Source organism: Triturus cristatus, chromosome 2_1 (assembly GCF_964204655.1).
Source record: "Triturus cristatus chromosome 2_1, aTriCri1.1, whole genome shotgun sequence".
Classification (NCBI taxonomy): Eukaryota; Metazoa; Chordata; class Amphibia; order Caudata; family Salamandridae; genus Triturus; species Triturus cristatus.
The window spans coordinates 930,142,071-930,159,798 of record NC_140581.1 but is presented as its reverse complement, the minus strand read 5'-3'; the positions used below and the strand labels follow the sequence as shown (position 1 = coordinate 930,159,798).

Genomic DNA, 17,728 nt, shown 5'->3' with positions numbered 1-17,728 from the left:
TCTCGACATTCAGGAGATGGTCCCTTTATTCCACAGTGGAGCGGTTGTTCCAGTTCTGAAGGTCCTTCGCCTGCTCGGTCTGTTCGCTTCCTGCATTCTGTTGGTCAACCATGCACGCTGGCACATGAGGGCGCTCCAGTGGTGCCTCCGCAAGCAGTGGTATCAGCACAACGGGGATCTCGGGGAGTCGATCAAGATCTCCGGAGAAGCTGCAGCGGATCTGTCTTGGTGGAGCGTGGAGGGCAATCTGTCCCAAGGAAAGCCTTTCCATCTACCTCCATCGGTGGCCACAGTGATAACGGATGCCTCCACCCTAGGGTGGGGAGCTCATCTGGGGGATCTGGAGATCAAGGGTCTTTGGTCTCCAGAGGAGAGGTTGTTTCATATCAACCTTCTGGAGTTGCGGGCGATTCGTTTGGCACTCAAGGCCTTTCTCCCTTCCCTTCGCGGTCAGTCAGTTCAAGTCCTGACGGACAACACGACCGCGATGTGGTATATAAACAAACAGGGAGGAGTAGGGTCTCTTTGTCTCTGCAGAGAGGCCTTACGACTATGGTCCTGGGCTCAGGACCATCAGATTTGTCTGATGGCAAATCATCTGGCCGGGGTGCTGAACGTGCGTGCGGACAGTCTCAGTCGGCAGTTCTCCGCCGACCACGAGTGGAGGCTCCATCCGGAGGTGGTTCGTCGCGTCTTTCGGACGTGGGGGACTCCTCGGGTGGACCTGTTTGCCACCCGAGAGAACGCGCACTGCCCGTCATTCTGCAGTCTCCAATATCCGATGCAGGGGGCGTTGGGGGACGCGTTTCAGTTGAGTTGGGGCTCACGACTCCTTTACGCGTTTCCTCCCATACCCTTGATTCCTCGGGTTCTGAGGAAGATTCGCCAAGACCGGGCCCAAGTCATTTTGGTCGCCCCGGACTGGCCAAGAAGGGTGTGGTACACAGATCTTCTCCACCTCTCCTCGTGCCCTCCGCTCCGTCTCCCTCTGAGGGCAGACCTCCTCTCGCAGTCGGAGGGGCAGGTTCTACACCCCCACCTCCAGAGCTTACACCTTCATGCCTGGAGATTGAACGGGGCAACCGGAGTTCCTTCTCTCTCCCACCTGATGTGGTGGACGTTATTTTATCGGCCAGGCGACACTCCACCAAGTCCATATACTCCTACAGGTGGTCTAAGTTTGTAAAGTGGTGTGGAGAGAGGTCCATTGACCCTTTAAAGGCTCATCTTTCTGATGTGCTTCAGTTTGCTCTTTCCTTGGCTCAGCAGGGCTGTGCTGTGGCCACGGTCAAGGGCTACCTTTCGGCCTTATCGGCATTTCTGTGCCTTCCAGATCAACCTTCGTTGTTTAAATCTCCGGTTGTTCTGAGGTTCATCAAGGGCCTTACAAACATGTTTCCTCCTACTCCATTTGTAATGCCTCAGTGGGACCTTAATCTTGTCTTAACCTTTTTAATGGGGTCCCCATTTGAGCCTCTTCATAATTGTCCTTTGAGGCTGTTGTCCTTTAAGGTGGTTTTTCTTGTAGCCATAACCTCGGCAAGGAGGGTGAGTGAGCTTCAAGCTCTTAGTTCCAAACCTCCTTTTCTTACCTTACATGCTGAAAGGATGGTTCTCAGGACCAGGGCTGCTTTCCTGCCAAAAGTTGTTACTCCTTTCCATTTGGGGCAGTCTATTACCCTCCCTGTTTTTTATCCACCCCCTCATCCTTCCAAAGAAGAAGAAAGACTCCATCGCCTTGACCCGAAGAGGGCTATGAGTTTTTATTTGGACAGGACCAAGGACTTTCGTATTGATGACCAGCTTTTTATTGGCTACGTTGGTCGTTCTAAAGGTAAAGCGGTGCACATGCGCACGCTGTCAAGATGGATTATACTGACCATCAAGATCTGCTACGCCTTGGCTGGTAAGACTCCTCCTGAGGGTATTCGTGCTCACTCTACTAGAGCTAAGTCTTCAACATCTGCTCTGGCCCGGGGTGTTCCTGTGGCAGATATTTGTAAGGCCGCGACTTGGGCCTCCCTCCATACTTTCGCAAAGCATTATTGCTTGGACTCTGAGATGAGGAGGGAGGGCCACTTCGCGCGCTCTGTCTTGCAAGACTTTCTGGTATAGAAAGGTGGACACCCTCCTCCGGGAGTGGGGACTGCTGTGGGAATCTATTCACAAGGTGAGGAATCCACTGGCAGATGTATCCATCAGAAGAACAAGTTACTTACCTTCGGTAACGCTTTTTCTGGTGGATACAGCATCTGCCTGTGGATTCCTCACCAACCCACCCGCCTCCCCGTTGTCCACCTTTTGTATACCATGAAATAGGTCTTGTTTGAAATGCTTGTATATTCTCTTGTACATTTGTAGGAAATGCTTGTTTGATTAGCATTCCTTTGTTTTGTATGCTATGTATATGTATTGGGATTCTATATACTGTGTATACTTGGAGTTGTCGTTGGTTCACCTGTTCGCCTCGAAGGCACGGAAAAAATGGGTGGAACTGACGTCATCACGCCGACGTGGGCTTCTTATGGCTCCGATGACGTCGTACGGAGTCGCGTGCGGAGCCGATGTATTGTGACGTCGCCCACGTTGACGTGGAATGCTGGGGAAGAAAAGTTCCGTGGAATGCTGGCGCAGGGGATATTCACAAGGTGAGGAATCCACAGGCAGATACTGTATCCACCAGAAAAAGCGTTACCGAAGGTAAGTAACTTGTTCTTTTGTGCCCCACCTTCTGGCGGGGGCTGGGCTGCGAGCGCCGTCTCCGTTTGCTACCCCGATTTGGTCAGGCGTACTCACCCTGCCGTGCGGCATCCCAGAGTGAGTGGCCCTCCTTCTACACACCGCCCGGTCGGTGTGCTCCCATACCAAAACAATACACTTGTTGTTTCCGCCGTTGGATTTGCACTCTGTACACTCTCGTTGCGTGGGGGCAGCTTCCACCCGGAGTTAGGCCCCAACTCGCTACCTTGTTAAGACTGTGTTGTGCCCTACCGACTGGTGGGGGCTGGGCTGCGAGCGCCGTCTCCATTACCTACCCCCTTTGTCGGCCAACTCACCCTGCCGTGCGGCATCCCAAAGTGAGTGGCCCTACTCCTGAACACCGTCCGTCGGTGTGTCTCCATATCCAACCCTTGTACCCTTAGTTCCTTTTGTTTTCGTCAGCACTGCGACGCTGCTGCTCCCTAGGTGTGGGTGGGTGGGATTTGAAAATCGTTGGCGCTGCCCCCCAGCTCCCATGATGTGCAAGTGGGCTGCCCCAGGGGGAGCGTTGTCGTATATCCCCCCTTCCTCTTTTCTTATTGTTCTTGGAAGGGGGGCGGGGGCCTCAGGGCGTTTCGCCCTGCGGCGCTTCTCGCTGGCGCGTACCAGTTCCGTTCCTTGTTGGGCTCTGGCGGCCATTATGGCGGCGGCCCTCGAGCCCCCTTCGGGGGCGGCCTTTGCTAAAACAGCTGCAGTAACTGGACTGGAGAGGCCCCTTTAATTCTTAATTCTACAAGCCAGGAAGGCACCTGTGTGGTCTCAGCGGCTAATGCACGGCGCAGCGCCACCCTTACATTTCTGTTGTTGGCCCAAGAAAAGACAGGGCCACCACCAGCAAATCAGCGCATGAAAGATGCATGTAAATGATATATAGAGCCATGTTTACATCTATTTCATACAGATTCCATTTCTTATAGACCAAGCCCACAACATAGCTTCGAATAGTGTTTACAAAAACTCCAGCCAGTCACGGTCAGACACAGGCACACACTCTGACTCAGTGACTCACCTGTGGGTGGCGGCAGTTGGCAGCAGGGACAGGCAGGGGCTAGAAATAATTAAATTATGGGGTGCCTCTCTCGCACTCTGTCGTGACGTCTCAGTGAGTCTCTCTGGTTTCTGGAATGCTCCTCAACCGTCCTGGTCTCACCAGTCACGCGCACTTTTTAATGCACGAGGCCCCAATGCGCATGATCACCACCAGCCGCCCCCGGCCCCACCCTAAGGTGGGTGAACTGAAGAGACCACGCAGACACGGAGCGGAGGCGGAGACATCTGCGCGCGAGCGACTCTATTAAATGGTACACCACACCACTGCTCCAATAATGCATTTATTTTTGCAGAGAGAGCAATGGAGAAGATTATTATAGTTGTGCAGGAGACGTGTCACAGAGTAGTGATGTCCTGTGTGAACTGAAGTTAGTTAACTGATTTTCTGACTAACGGTCACAGTCCGGCCCCCTGTCAAAAAACCGGCCCCCTGTTAAAAAAACTGGCCCTCTGTCTAAAAAACAGCCCCCACCCCATTAAGCCTACCGGGGGATTGCCCGGTATTGCCAGTCCGGCCCTGGTAGTACAGGTTGCTAACTAATCTTATTGGTTGGTGCTTTGGAGGAGACCTTCATCTGCTCTTTCATTTCCCACATGTTGGAGGATTCATTAAGGTATATGTAGCAATTGAATAATCTGTATTAATTATCCTTACTCCTATTCATCAGAAACTTTAGCTCATTGTTTATGCCGGTATTTTAGTTGAATGCATAATGTGTTTCTTGTATCCTTTCCAGACACAAAAATCCTCTCTACTCGGTACACCACAAGTGGTATCCAGACGACATGTCCTCATAGAGCTACCTTCATCCATTGAATCAGGTAAAACCTAATATTTGGCCTTCCCTTTTGATTAAGTGTAATATTAAAAGTAAATATATCTCTGGCCAATTGACACTTTGATAGCTTAGTATCAAGAACGAACTGGACATAATAAATAAAGTTCAGACAATGTTGTGATTGCTTGTAAACCCTCAATACATGAAACAATATTTAAAGGGGAAAGGATGTATTTAAAAAAAATCCGATTTTAATAAACTTACTAGAATATTTGCATGATTGCACTTGATCATAAAAAGACACCAGTTTTAAAAAGAGAGAGGCCAAATATAGGGGTAATTATACACTTGCAATTATATGAAAACCAGTGGGCCATAAGAGAAAGGAAATCAATATAATTAAAAAATATATATATTTTTATTAAATCAAAGAAAAAGCTTCAGATACAAGCAAATCTCAATATACATATACAATTCATGTCGAAGACATGGCAATTACCAGGCATTGTAACGCACAATACACAAGTACATTTTTTGCAATTCCGCTCGAAAATCAACATATTTAAGCATTATTCCATGCATGTCAGACCTGATTCAAGCCTTGTGACTCCTGTCACAAGCTGATGTTTGTGACGGATCCACACCTCGTGTGACTCTGGTGCCTGGAGCACGACCACAACCCAAAGTCGTGCTCCGACTGTCAGCCCATGAATCCGAAGTCTTTGCTGGAGCGGTCCCGAAAGCTCTTGGAGATCCGGCAGTCAGCTCCGCGTCGTTCCCGCTCGAGGGAAAGGTCTCGAGACCGGTTGTGGAGCCACCACACCTCGTCTGAGTCTTTGCACTCCTCGGGTAAGTCAAAGCATAAGAAGAAGGCGAAGAAGCACCGTCGCTCTTCGCCTTCCCTCCATCGGTCGGCTGACGTGACGCGGGACCCAGGGCATCGTCGCTCTAAGGCTCTGTCTCTGGCGCCTGACTCGGCGACGACTTCGCGTTTCCGCCCCTTTTCCGGGAGCCGGGGCGTCCCCTACCCAGCTTCATACGTTCTACGAAGCCCTCCACCGTGTGTTTGGGCAGCCCGACTCCGCTGGGGCACCTTTGGGTCAAGCAGAGCCGGTTAGGGCCCCAGGTCCTTCGATGCCCGAAGCTCCGGTCCTGGCGCTGGAGGGTCCCCTTGGATCCCGGCCTGGATCCTGATCGACGCCCTACGACCTTACTCGACCATCTCTGGTGCCGATCCTAGCGCCGACGCTCCTGGTGCCGGCCGTGCCCCTGGCTGACGCTGTCCCCATCCTCATCCCTGAGATAGACCTGGAGCAGGATCGGCGTCGGCTGACGGCACATCAGACGACGGCACATCCGACGACGGAAGGTACTTTTGTTCCCTTGTTCATCTCAGGTGTTCCCTATCGCCCTGAGGGTGGTGATGAGTACTTGGAGGGGTCGTTGGACCCTTTAACAGACCAGCTAGAGGTACCAGACTGGAGAGAGGGCTTGGGTGATGCCAGTGGTCTGCATACCTCCCCGGACCATGGCATGCTTTCTCCCCCTACCGTGGCTACGGAGGAGAGAGCGTCCTATGCAGTGGTGGTGTGTAGGGCAGCCGAGGCTTTGGGCCTAGAGCTTCCTACAGTGGCAGTCAGGACTAACATCCTGACAGAGGTGCTTCAGCTGGCAGCAACTTCCTCTGAACCCCTCTTGTCCTTCAATGAAGCCCTCATGGATGTCCTTCTGGGCATTTGGTCCAAGCCCAGCACAGGGTGTCCTGTGGAAAAGACAATTGCCCGCCGCCACTGACTGGCTCCGGGCTATCCCATTTTCCTCACCCAACACCCTTCCCCCTGAAAGCTTTGTGGTCCAGGCCTCTTCTTCCAAGGGTGCGTTCCTTTTTGTACCCGTATAGAGAATCCAAGAAGCTGGATCATCTTGGGAAGCGCATGTTCTCTTCCTCCAGCTTGGCGCTGCGGTCTGTGAATACCGTATGCCTCTTAGGCCGCTATACCCATACAGTCTGGGATATTTTTGCTCAAGTGCTGCCTCAGTGCCCGGAGGAGGCCCGGGCCGCTCTTTCCCAGGCAGTGGTGGAGAGGAGAGCTGCAGCAAAATTCACTACCTACTGTGGACTGGATACCACTGACTCTCTGGGCAGAACGATTGCCACGTCAGTAGCCCTTCGACGCTGCACCTGGTTGAGGATGTCTGGTTTTCTGGGGGATGTTCAGTTACCCTTGCTGGACATGCCCTTCCATGGGCGTCGCCTTTTTGATGGCAAGGCGGACTCAGTGCTGGAGAGCTTTAATGATTCTTGGGCTACTGCCAGATTCTTGGACCTCGCTGCATCCTGCCGTCCATCACAGTCTGCCTTTCGCCCCTTTCTGGCTACGGAAGGGGCACCCCACCACGTCCAACCCAGTCCAGCCATCAGCCCACCCATACTGCCCAGCCTCTGCGCGGACGTGGGGCCCAGCGACGCGGGTCTGGGAACCAGCAGGCAGGCCAGTTCACCCTTTCCCCCCTGCAGCAGCCTCCAAGCCCTCGTAGTCTTACCTTTCAGGCCCATCAGTGGCCAGTGGGTGGCAGGATTCACCATTACCTACCCCACTGGCTATCCATCACGTCAGACAGGTGGGTTTTGCTGTTAGTCAGAACAGGCTACTCCCTCCCCTTCGAGGCTACCCCTCCCTCCATGCAACTGTCTTTCGACCACATGTCAGAGGATCTCTTGGCGCTTCTCCACCAGGAAGTCTCGGCTCTATTGGCCAAGGGAGCTATCCAGAGGGTCCTGGCGTCAGAACTGAGTCATGGTTGCTATTCCCGCTACTTTCTGGTGCCCAAGAAGGACAAAGGCCTGCATCCTATCTTAGATCTCTGGACCCTCAACCGCTTCCTCCGGAAGGAGAAGTTAAAAATACTAACTTTGGCTAAGGTCCTATCTGCCCTCGACCATAGAGACTGGATGGTGGCGTTGGACTTGCAGGATGCCCATTTCCACATTTTCGTCCTGCCAGCCCACAGACGTTACCTGCGGTTCACGGTAGGCCACGAGCATTTTCAGTTCACAGTGCTCCCCTTCGGCCTTACCAGTGCCCCTCGGGTGTTCCCGAAGGTGATTGCCAGTGGTCGCAGCTCATCTGCGCAGATCAGGGGTTCCAGTCTTCCTCTATCTCGACGACTGGCCGTTGAAGGTGGGCTCGCCTCAGGCTGTCGTCTCCCACCTCCAGACTTTGGATATCTCCTGCAGTCGCTGGAGTTCACTATCAATTTGGTGAAGTCACACCTGACTCCCTCTCAGTCACTCCCTTTCATTGGAGCTGTTCTGGACACAGTGCAGTTCCAGGCCTATCCTTCCGAGCAGCGAGTCTGGGATATTCAGGCTATGATACCGATGTTTCAGACTCTATAGCGGATTTCAGTGAAAATGACCCTGAGGCTGCTGGGCCTCATGGCCTCCTGCATCCTGCTGGTGGATCATGCCAGATGGCATATGTGGGCTCGGCAGTGCGACCTGAAGTTCCAGTGGACTCAGCATCAGGGGATCTTTCCGACTACGTCCAGATCGCGGAGGGAACTGCTCGACAACTGCAGTGATGGTTAACGAACCAGGATTGGGTCAGGGGAAGATCCCCCCCCCCCCTCCCTTCCCCAACCAGACCTCACGGTGGGGCGGCCACCTGGGAGAGGTGAAGATAAGAGGAAACTGGTATCCGGCGGAGTCTGGGCTCCATGTCAACCTGTTGGAGCTCTGGGTGATTTGCTTGACACTGAAGGCATTCCTTCTCTTTCTCAGGGCGATGGCAGTTCAGGTGTTCACGGACAACACCACCGCCATGTGGTACTACAACAAACTGGTCGGGGTCGCCTTTGGAAATGGCTGGAACATCAGGCCATTACCCTGGTGGTTCAACACCTGGCAGGTTCTCTGAACACCAGGGCGGACGAACTCAGCTGCCGGTGCCTGGTGGATCGCGAATGACGTCTTCACTCAGAGGTGGTGCAAGGTATCTTTCAGCAGTGGAGTGAGCCTTGGTTATATCTGTTCGCCACCGGCATTATTAATCTCTTTTCTTCTTCTCCTTTCATAATGCTTTAGTGAAACATGCTTTAGTGAAACATGAACCTTGTTTTGACTTACCTTATGTGCGCTCCCCTCGAGCCTCTTCACAATTGTCTCCTAGGCTTCTCACTCTTAAGACTGCCTTTCTTGTTGCCATTACCTCTGCTCGTAGAGTGAGTGAGCTTCAGGCGCTTTCTTCTAAGACCCCTTTCTTTTCGGTCCATCCGAACAAAGTGGTGCCTCGAACAAGGCTCTTCTTCCTGCCTAAAGTTGTTACTCCCTTTCACATCGGACAGACTATTACTCTGCCCATCTTTTTCCCGCCTCCGTACCCTTCCAAGGAGGAGGAGAGACTCCACCATATGGACCGGAAACATGCACTGTCTTTGTCCCTTGACAGTAAAAAAGATTTATGGGTGGACAATCAACTCTTCATTGACTATTTAGATGCCAAGAAAGGTCGGGCCGTGCGAGCTCATTCCACTAGAGCTACGGCAGCGACTACTGCTTTGTCAAGTGGAGTCCCGCTCATTGACATCTGCCAGGTGGCTACGATGGCTTCTATGCGCATCTTCTTTAGACATTACAGCCTGGATATTCAAGTCTGAAGGGACAGCTATTTTGCCCTTTCTGTCATCCAGAACTTTCTGGTGTGAACTTGGTTCACAGTCCGTCGTTTGGGGTTGGTATTGCTGGGTTATCTATTCTAAGGTAAGGAATCTATAACTAATAGTCTCTTTCAGATGAACAAGTTGCCTTCGGTAACGATTTATCTGTAAGAGACATGTATTAGTTATAGATTCCTTACCGCCCCACCCATCCTCCACGCTCTGCAAACTGACTTATAAGGATAGGGACTCACTTGTGGGGCCCTAGTGTAGCGCACCAGTGGTCAGTGTCTTTCATGGCTCTGCGCTTCTTGCGTGGAAAGTCGTGTCAGAACTACGTCATCGCCCAGGGTTGGTGTCTAAGTAGGCACACGACATCATCCCGCCGACGCTGCTGACGAAAAACTCTCTGCATCCGGTCTGACGCCTGGGGGTAATGCTAAGGTAAGGAATATATACCTAATACATGTCTCTTACAGATACTTTGTTACAGAAGCTAAGTAACTTGTTCCTCTGTGCACTTTATGACTTCTGCCCAGTGCTTAAGTGCTTCTGTTCACTCCGTAAAACATGGTAACATTGGTGTACACCCAGTTGGCACTTTTAATTTGCTTGCAAGTCTCTAGTACATTGGCACTACATGTACCCTGGGACTGTAAATGAAATGCTACTAATAGACCTGCAGCACTTATCGTGCCACCCACTTAAGTAGCCCTTTAAAACATGTCTCAGGCCTGCTACTGCAGCCTGTGTGAAGTTTTAAACTGCCTTTTCAACCTGGCAAAATAAACATTTTGCCAGTCATAAACCTTCCATTTTTTTAACACGTAAAAGGTCACCCCTAAGGTAGGCCCTAAACATCCCATGGGGCATGGTGTAGTGTATTTAAAAATGTTTACATGTCCTGGTAGTGAAAAACTCTTAAATACGTTTTTCACTACTGTAAGGCCTACCTCTCATATATGATAACATTGGGTTACCATATTACAGTTAATAAGTGATCATTTCTAATTGGGAGCAGGTTGGAATGTAATGTTTACACTCAATTGAATTGTGAGTTTAAACCCTGTTTCATGGTAAAGTCAAATTATAAAGCACAATAACCTGAGTGACTCAAAGGGTCAGTTGGCTGAACTGTTTTGAGCTGCAAGTACACAATACGCTCCAGAAGCCTCCCTGCAACTGCCCAGCTGACCTGCTGCACCTGGACCTGCCTGAGCCCTTCTGGCTTCTGCTAGAGTGAATCTCTGATCCCCAAGAGCCTGAACCATTGCCTGGCGTCAGAGTGCACTCCTTCGAAGAAAAGTGAGAAATCTTGAAGTTTGGATATTTTCACAGCCATGATCGGGCCAGTTCGTGCCCAGGTTTTGCCGTCTGCGACAAGTGCCTCCACAAAGTTCTAGTGGACCCAACTGCTCACGCTACAGCGACTGCCAGAGATGACAAGAAACTTGAGATCTGCACTTCTCGCTAGGGCAGTGACAGCCTGCGGTAATCTCCTAAGTGAAGCTCCGGCAATGACCATCCTTCACGTCCAACAGTATCTTTATGCTACAGCAACGTCTGCCTGCCACGATGCTCTCCTTATAGATCGCGGCCTCCTTCACTGTCAACTGGACTCGGGTGCCGGACTTTTAGAAGGTAACTTTTTTAGCAGGAGTGACCTGGTTCTTGTACCTGGCCTGCGCTCCATCATGATCAGCCTGAACTTGTGACATTCCCGCTATCTAGCATGACCAGATGATAGCGAGGTGAGTTTGTGCTTTTCGGCTTAACACTGATCTAAATTTCTTATCTGTGGTCATTTCTTATCTGTGGTTCTGCTTTTTGGATTTTTGTTGTTTTGATCTCATTTTATTTATTACATGTTAGTTTATGTTTGAGGCATGTGTGCTGTAGATACACATGCTTTGCATACTCCTCCCATCTAGTGTTGGGTCCGGATGTTTGGAAGTTGTTTTTCTTCAAAGAAGTATTTCCCTGTCACAAGGTAAGGTGACACCTCATTTCGGTGATAGTGTGCTTGGTCATTGACTCCATTGTTAGATAGATTTTTTCCACCATCTGGTTCGGACGTGGTTTGTGGCACTCCAGTCCCAGACCGTTCTTCGTAATCCCCTCGGTGCGCAACCCACTGTACGCTCGTCGGTTTTGTTTCGTACGTGTCCCCTTATTTCCATGTGTCAAAAAAATAAGAAAACTCATATCTTAGATCGAGAAGACGTCATTGGCGGCCCTCAGGCCTAGCCGTGTTGGTCAATTTTCACTCCGTCATAATCATCCAGTCTTCTGCTGATGGAACGAACTCCGTTTCAATTCTTACCTCTGTGCCACTCCCAGTATCCACACTCCGACCCGCATAAAGTCTGTAATTTGTGCCTCTCACCGGAGCACAAAGAATAAGATTGCTACGCTAGCCTATCGTTTCAATCGAAAAAGTCGACTTTGCGGGACTGTCGAAATCGATGTAGGGACATGCAGGCCCAGAACATCGACTACACACCGGATATCTACGGGGAAGATTCCAAACGGGAAGAAATAGAAGCATCAACAGCAGAGGAAGAGGAGGCCTTCTCTATCCAAGAATCGGATTCAGTACCGGAGATAGAGTAAGAGTCCAAAGAAGTTCCAGTGGAACAGGGTGCCATGAGTAACAAAGTCCCTTTGCCTACCAAAATCATTTCCACCAAACAAAAGGCTTCTGCTCCACCACTGCCTTCAGGACAGGGTCGGCACTGAGAGACTGCTTCTGACGCCCAGCCTTCATGCTTGGCACCGAAACAGCATATCAAGCCTTCTGGCTCGGGCTTCAGTGGAGATAAAACATCCTCAGAACCGAAACCTTCAATTCCAAAGGATAAAAAAAGACCGGTCCAGCTCGGCATCGAAAATTTCAGCACCGAAACCGAAAGATACCCTTTAAAATCTATCCTGGAACTTATGAAGGAAAAACCGGACCCTAAACAAAATAAAATTACATTAATCTAGACACTGTATAGTTTTTGGCCAAGTATGCAAAACCTTCCAAAAGAAAGACCATTCCAGACAATACAAGCTACAAAATTCCCCTAAAAAAGGAAGACATCGCTATAAGTCCTGAATACCCTATCCCTCATTCCCCTCCACCACTTGCACCATTACCAGGCTCAGACCCCTTAAATTTCACACCACAAGGCTCTCCACATACACATCCTGAAATAGATCAGAGGGATGACAATAGTCCACCACCAATAGATCCATGGAATGAATACAATATTGATCAACCGATTGATAGTGACCCTGATTTATACCCTGCAAAACCATCCCCTCCTAATGACAACACAGCATACCAGGAGTTAATCTCAAGTGCAGCATCATACCATGGAGTTACTCTATACAAGGAATCCTTAGAAGAGGATTTTCTATTTGAAACATTAGGTTCTGCACATAGGACAACTCAATGTTTACCCATGCGAAAAGGCATGATGAGACATGCCGATTATATTTTTAAAGACCCTGTACGTATTTTAACATGAAGGGTTGATTTAAAAAATACAAGCCTCCACAATCAAACCCAATTTGTATTAAGAGACCGTTGACTGTAGATTTCCTTGTGTTATCCATTGCTCGAAAGAGAGCAAAATCTCAAACTACAGCAGATGCACCTCCTCCAGACAAAGAGTCTAAGTTACTTGATGCATCAGGCAAAAGAACAGCTGCACAATCTGCCAACCATTGGCGCATTGCCGACACACAAGGACTGTTGGCGAGATGTAATATAGCACACTGGGACAAAATGGAGGAGCTACTCCAATACCTCCCAGAAGAGTATCAAAAGAGAGGACAGGAACTAGTGCAGGAGGTAAAATTAATATCTAATTCCTCCATCAGATGTGTACTAGACGCTGCTGACACTGCTGCAAGGGTAATTAATACTAGCATTCTCCTTAGAAGACATGCATGGCTTAGAATCTCTGGGTTTAAACCAAAGGTTCACCAGTTTATTTTAAATGTTCCATTTGACTAAGAACACCTTTTCCGCCCTCAAGTATATGTGTCATTTGAGAAAATGAAAAAAAGATACAGAAGTGGCAAAATCAATGGGAGCACTTCAGTCACCATCCAGTAGAGGTTCTTTTCGTCGCTCATTCTACATGAGGATCCAAAACTAATCCCTCAGATTCAAATGTATCCTCATACAAATCAAACACGCAACCCTCTTCATCTAGGGGTTTCTATGAATGAGGTTACAGAGGGAACAATCTCAAAGACAGAGGAAAGTGCACACCAACACGTACCTCTCCATCGCCCAATAAACAGCGTCTTACCTATAATTCCCCCAGACCACCTTACACCTGTTGGGGGAAGACTACAACATTTTCTTCCAATTTGACAAACAATAACAACAGACAAATGGGTATTAGACATTATCCAACATGGTTATTGCCTAGAACTCACCAGCAATTCTCCCAATATTCCATCACACAATCGTAAACTTTCATCACAACACTAACAGCTCCTCAAACAAGAAGTACAAGCTCTTCTAACAAAAAGAGCTATAGAACCAGTTCCATTACAACACCAAGGACTAGGAGTCTACACTCTTTACTTCCTAATCCCCAAAAAGGACGGGTCTCTATGGCCAATCTTAGATCTCAGGCCCTTAAACCTATACATACTGTCGGAACACTTTCACATGGTTACCCTTCAACAAGTGCTTCCACTTCTACAACAAGGTGACTTTATGTCGACACTAGACTTAGAGGACACATATTTTCATATTCCTATCCACCCAGTACATCGCAAATATATCAGATTTGTGATGGCAGAAAACCACTATCAATTCAAATTGCTTCCATTCGGAGTAACTACTGCACCCAGAGTAGTCACAAATTGTCTAGCAGTAGTAGCAGCTCATCTAAGAAGACCAAAAATTCATGTCTTCCCATATCTGGACGATTGGCTTATCAAAGCCAACACACAAAGAAAGTGTTTACAACACACTCAAGCTACCATAAACCTTCTCCATCAATTAGGATTTGCAGTCAACGCACAAAAGTCACATCTTCAACTCTCACAACTACAAACATATCTGGGAGTAACGCTAAACACTCACACAGCTCCAGCTTCTCCCAATGCAGCCAGGATTCAAAACTTTAAAACTTTATTACTACAGTCTCAAACCAACCAGTACCTAACAGTGAAGACTTTCATGCAGCTGTTATGAATGATGGCATCATGCATTACAATAATGCCTCACGGAAGATTCCACATGAGTTCTCCACAGGAATGTTTAGCACGTCAGTGGAATCAATCACAGAATCAATTAACAGATCTAGTGTTGGTGGACAGCAGCACTCATTTGTGTCTGCATTTGTGGAACACAAAAAACCTATCTAAAGGGCGGACTTTGATCGACCCACTCCACAAGTCGTACTAACAGCAGATGTATCTCTTACAGGTTGGGGTACCCATCTCCACTATTAGCCGTGTCTGGTGGCTTAGTGGACTAATTCATCCACTGCAGGCACCTGTGTTCGACCTCATGGTCACAGGTTCAAATCCCGGCGGGTCCACTCAGCCTTTCATCCATCTGAGGTCTATAAAATGAGTACCATTGAGCTGGGTAACAAACATGTGTTATATAGCGCCAAGATACCTACGGGTAAACGTGCGCTTTACAAATACACATGTTATGTTCTATATAAGTCAAGGTTTATGAAACACCAAACACAGAAGTCTCCACATCTATTACTTGGAGCTTATAGCAGTTCAACTAGCACTAAAAGCTTTCCAGCCTCACTCAGTAGGGAGAGTTGTATTAGTCCAGACAGACAATATGACAGCAATCTACTATGTACAAAAACAGGGGCGGACACATTCTCTACAGTTGTCGCGCCTCTCTCAGACCATTTGGCATTGCGCAATACATCACAAAGTTCATCTTCTTACAGACCTTCCAGGAATGCACAACCAGTTTGCCGACCTCCTCAGCAGGACGTGGCAACAAGTACACAAATCGGAACTTCATCCCCAGGTCCTCCTTCCGTTCTTCCAAAAATGGGAATTTACACAGATAGACCTCTTTGCCACAGCAGAGAATTCAAAATGCCCAAACTTCGCCTCCAAATTCCCACACCATCTATCCAAAGGCAATGCCCCATTAATAAACTGGTCAGGGATATTTGCTTACAATTTTCCGCCTCTCCCTCTACTTCCATTGCTGGTTCGAAACACAGACAGACATCACTCACACTAATTCTAGTGGCTCACATGGACTCATCAACCATGGTTCACCACACTACTAGAACTGTCAGTAGAGCCACACCAAAAACTACACCTCGCTTCCAACCTTCTCACATAGAGCCGTGGAAAAAATCAGACATCCAAACCCCAAGGAGCTCAACCTAGCAATGTGGCTCCTGAAGTCATAGAGTTTGGATTTTTAAGCCTACCATCAGATTGTATGACAATCTTGAAAGAAGCAAGAAAACTTACCACTAAAGCATGTTATGCAGCAAAGTGAAAATGGTTTTAATCTATTGTAAGAATAACACAATTGATCCGCTTAATGCATCTATACAAAATATTATTTGTTATCTTTTGCATCTACAACGAGTTTGCTTAGCTAACACATTTATTCGATTACATCTTGCAGTGGTAGCTGTATATCTGCAAAACAGACATTTGTTCCTATTCAAAGTTTCAGTAATTTAAGCTTTTATGGAGTGCCTCAAAAGGATAGTACCACCCAGGGTACCACTGGCACCTATCTGGAACCTTAACATTGTTCTCACAAGGCTTATGGGTCCACCCTTTGAACCATTACACAATTGTCCACTACAATTTCTCGCATGGAAGTTTGCCTTTCTAATTGCTATCATTTCACTGAGACGTGTTGGTGAGTTACAGGCATTAACCTTGGAAGAACCCTTCCTTCAACTTCATAAAGATAGAGTGGTTCTTCGTACAAACCCTAAATTGCTTCCAAGAGTAGTTTCTACGTTTCATTTAACCAATCAGTTGAGTTACCTGTGTTCTTCCCTCAACCCGATTCAGTAGCAGAAAGGGCTCTACATACTCTGGATGTAAAAAGGGCATTGTCATACTATGTTGATAGGACAACATTTTATTGCAAAACAACTTTTTGTTGCTTTCGCTCCACCACATAAACGAAATCCAGTCTCTAAATCTGGTATTTCTAGATGGACTGTCAAATGTATTCAAACTTGCTATGTTAAAGCTAAAGTAACTTTAACTATACCTCCTAAAGCACATTCTACTCCCAAAATAGGAGCATCTCCAGCCTTTTTAGGTAACATTCTCATAGCTGACATATGTACGTCAACTACATGGTCTACACCACACACATTTGCCAAACATTATTCTGTAGATATCTTAGCATGTCAGCAAGCTAATGTAGGACAAGCAGTGTTAAAAACACTTTTTCAAGAAACTGCAAAACCCACTGGTTAGCCACCGCTTTGGGAGAATACTGCTATACAATCTATGCAAAGCTTGTGTATCTACAGCACATATGTCTCAAACGGATTATGTTACTTACCCTGTAAGCATCTGTTGTTGGCATGTAGAGCTGTAGATTCACATGCGCCCTCCCTCCTCCCCAGACACCTGTGATTGTTGCAGTTCTTACTATTCACATTACACACGCATGGATATCTCTGTACTTACTTAGTCCATTCTCACTCTCTTGCGGGAAAACAATGTACCAATGGATTTGATGCCCATACGCACTATCACCAAAAGGAGGAGTCGCCTTACCTCGTGGCTGGGAAAGACTTCTTCAAAGAAAAACAACTTGCAAACATCCAGACCCAACACTAAATAGCAGGAGTATGCAAAGAATGTGAATCTACAGCTCTACATGCCAAGAACAGATGCTTACAAGATAAGTAACATAATCCTTTTCTAAATTGGTGTGGGATTTTTCTTGTGTTGTGCTTTTAGTTTGTTTCTGCTTGTGGGCTGCGTAAATACTTTATACCATGCCTCTAAGTTAAACGTGACTGATTTTGTGCTAAGCTACCATAGGGATATGCACATGTTAATTTAGTGACTTTTGTGGATGTTGATTGAGGAGGGTTTCCACTCCCCTCAATCAAAAACCCAATTTCTCACATTTGTATTTATTGGTTAAATTCAATGCTTATGTCTTTGTGGTGCCGTTCAATGATTTTGGGTAACACTAAAAGTCTCCTTCATGGGCCTCTTTCGCTTTTTTCAAATTCACTTCCATTCTACCTAACTTTGTTCATCTGTGACTCTGCCGACTGCAAGCTTGGAATTTGAGCACAACAACCTGGAGAGTGTAGCGGGTTGGAAGAAAGGGGCAGGAGACTAAGTCTAGGTAAAGACGGTTTTATTGTTTACAGAACATGTCTCCGTCGGGTAGCCAATCTCTTGTAGAGAAAAGGGGATTATGGCTGTTTGTCTTTAGTTTCCCGGTCCCTCGACGGGGTCCACCCTCTTCTCATCCACTC

At 47.9% G+C, this 17,728-nt stretch overlaps 1 protein-coding gene across 3 annotated transcripts in view; it reads left to right on the top strand.

The window, feature by feature from the left end:
* VPS13A (vacuolar protein sorting 13 homolog A) overlaps positions 1-17,728 on the top strand; it is a 2,314,464-nt gene that overhangs the window by 493,378 nt on the left and 1,803,358 nt on the right. For all 3 annotated transcript variants that reach the window (XM_085633365.1, XM_085633382.1, XM_085633374.1), the window contains exon 24: positions 4,548-4,632. In XM_085633365.1, the coding sequence (XP_085489491.1) occupies positions 4,548-4,632 (85 nt within the window). The remainder of the gene's footprint in view (positions 1-4,547; positions 4,633-17,728) is intronic.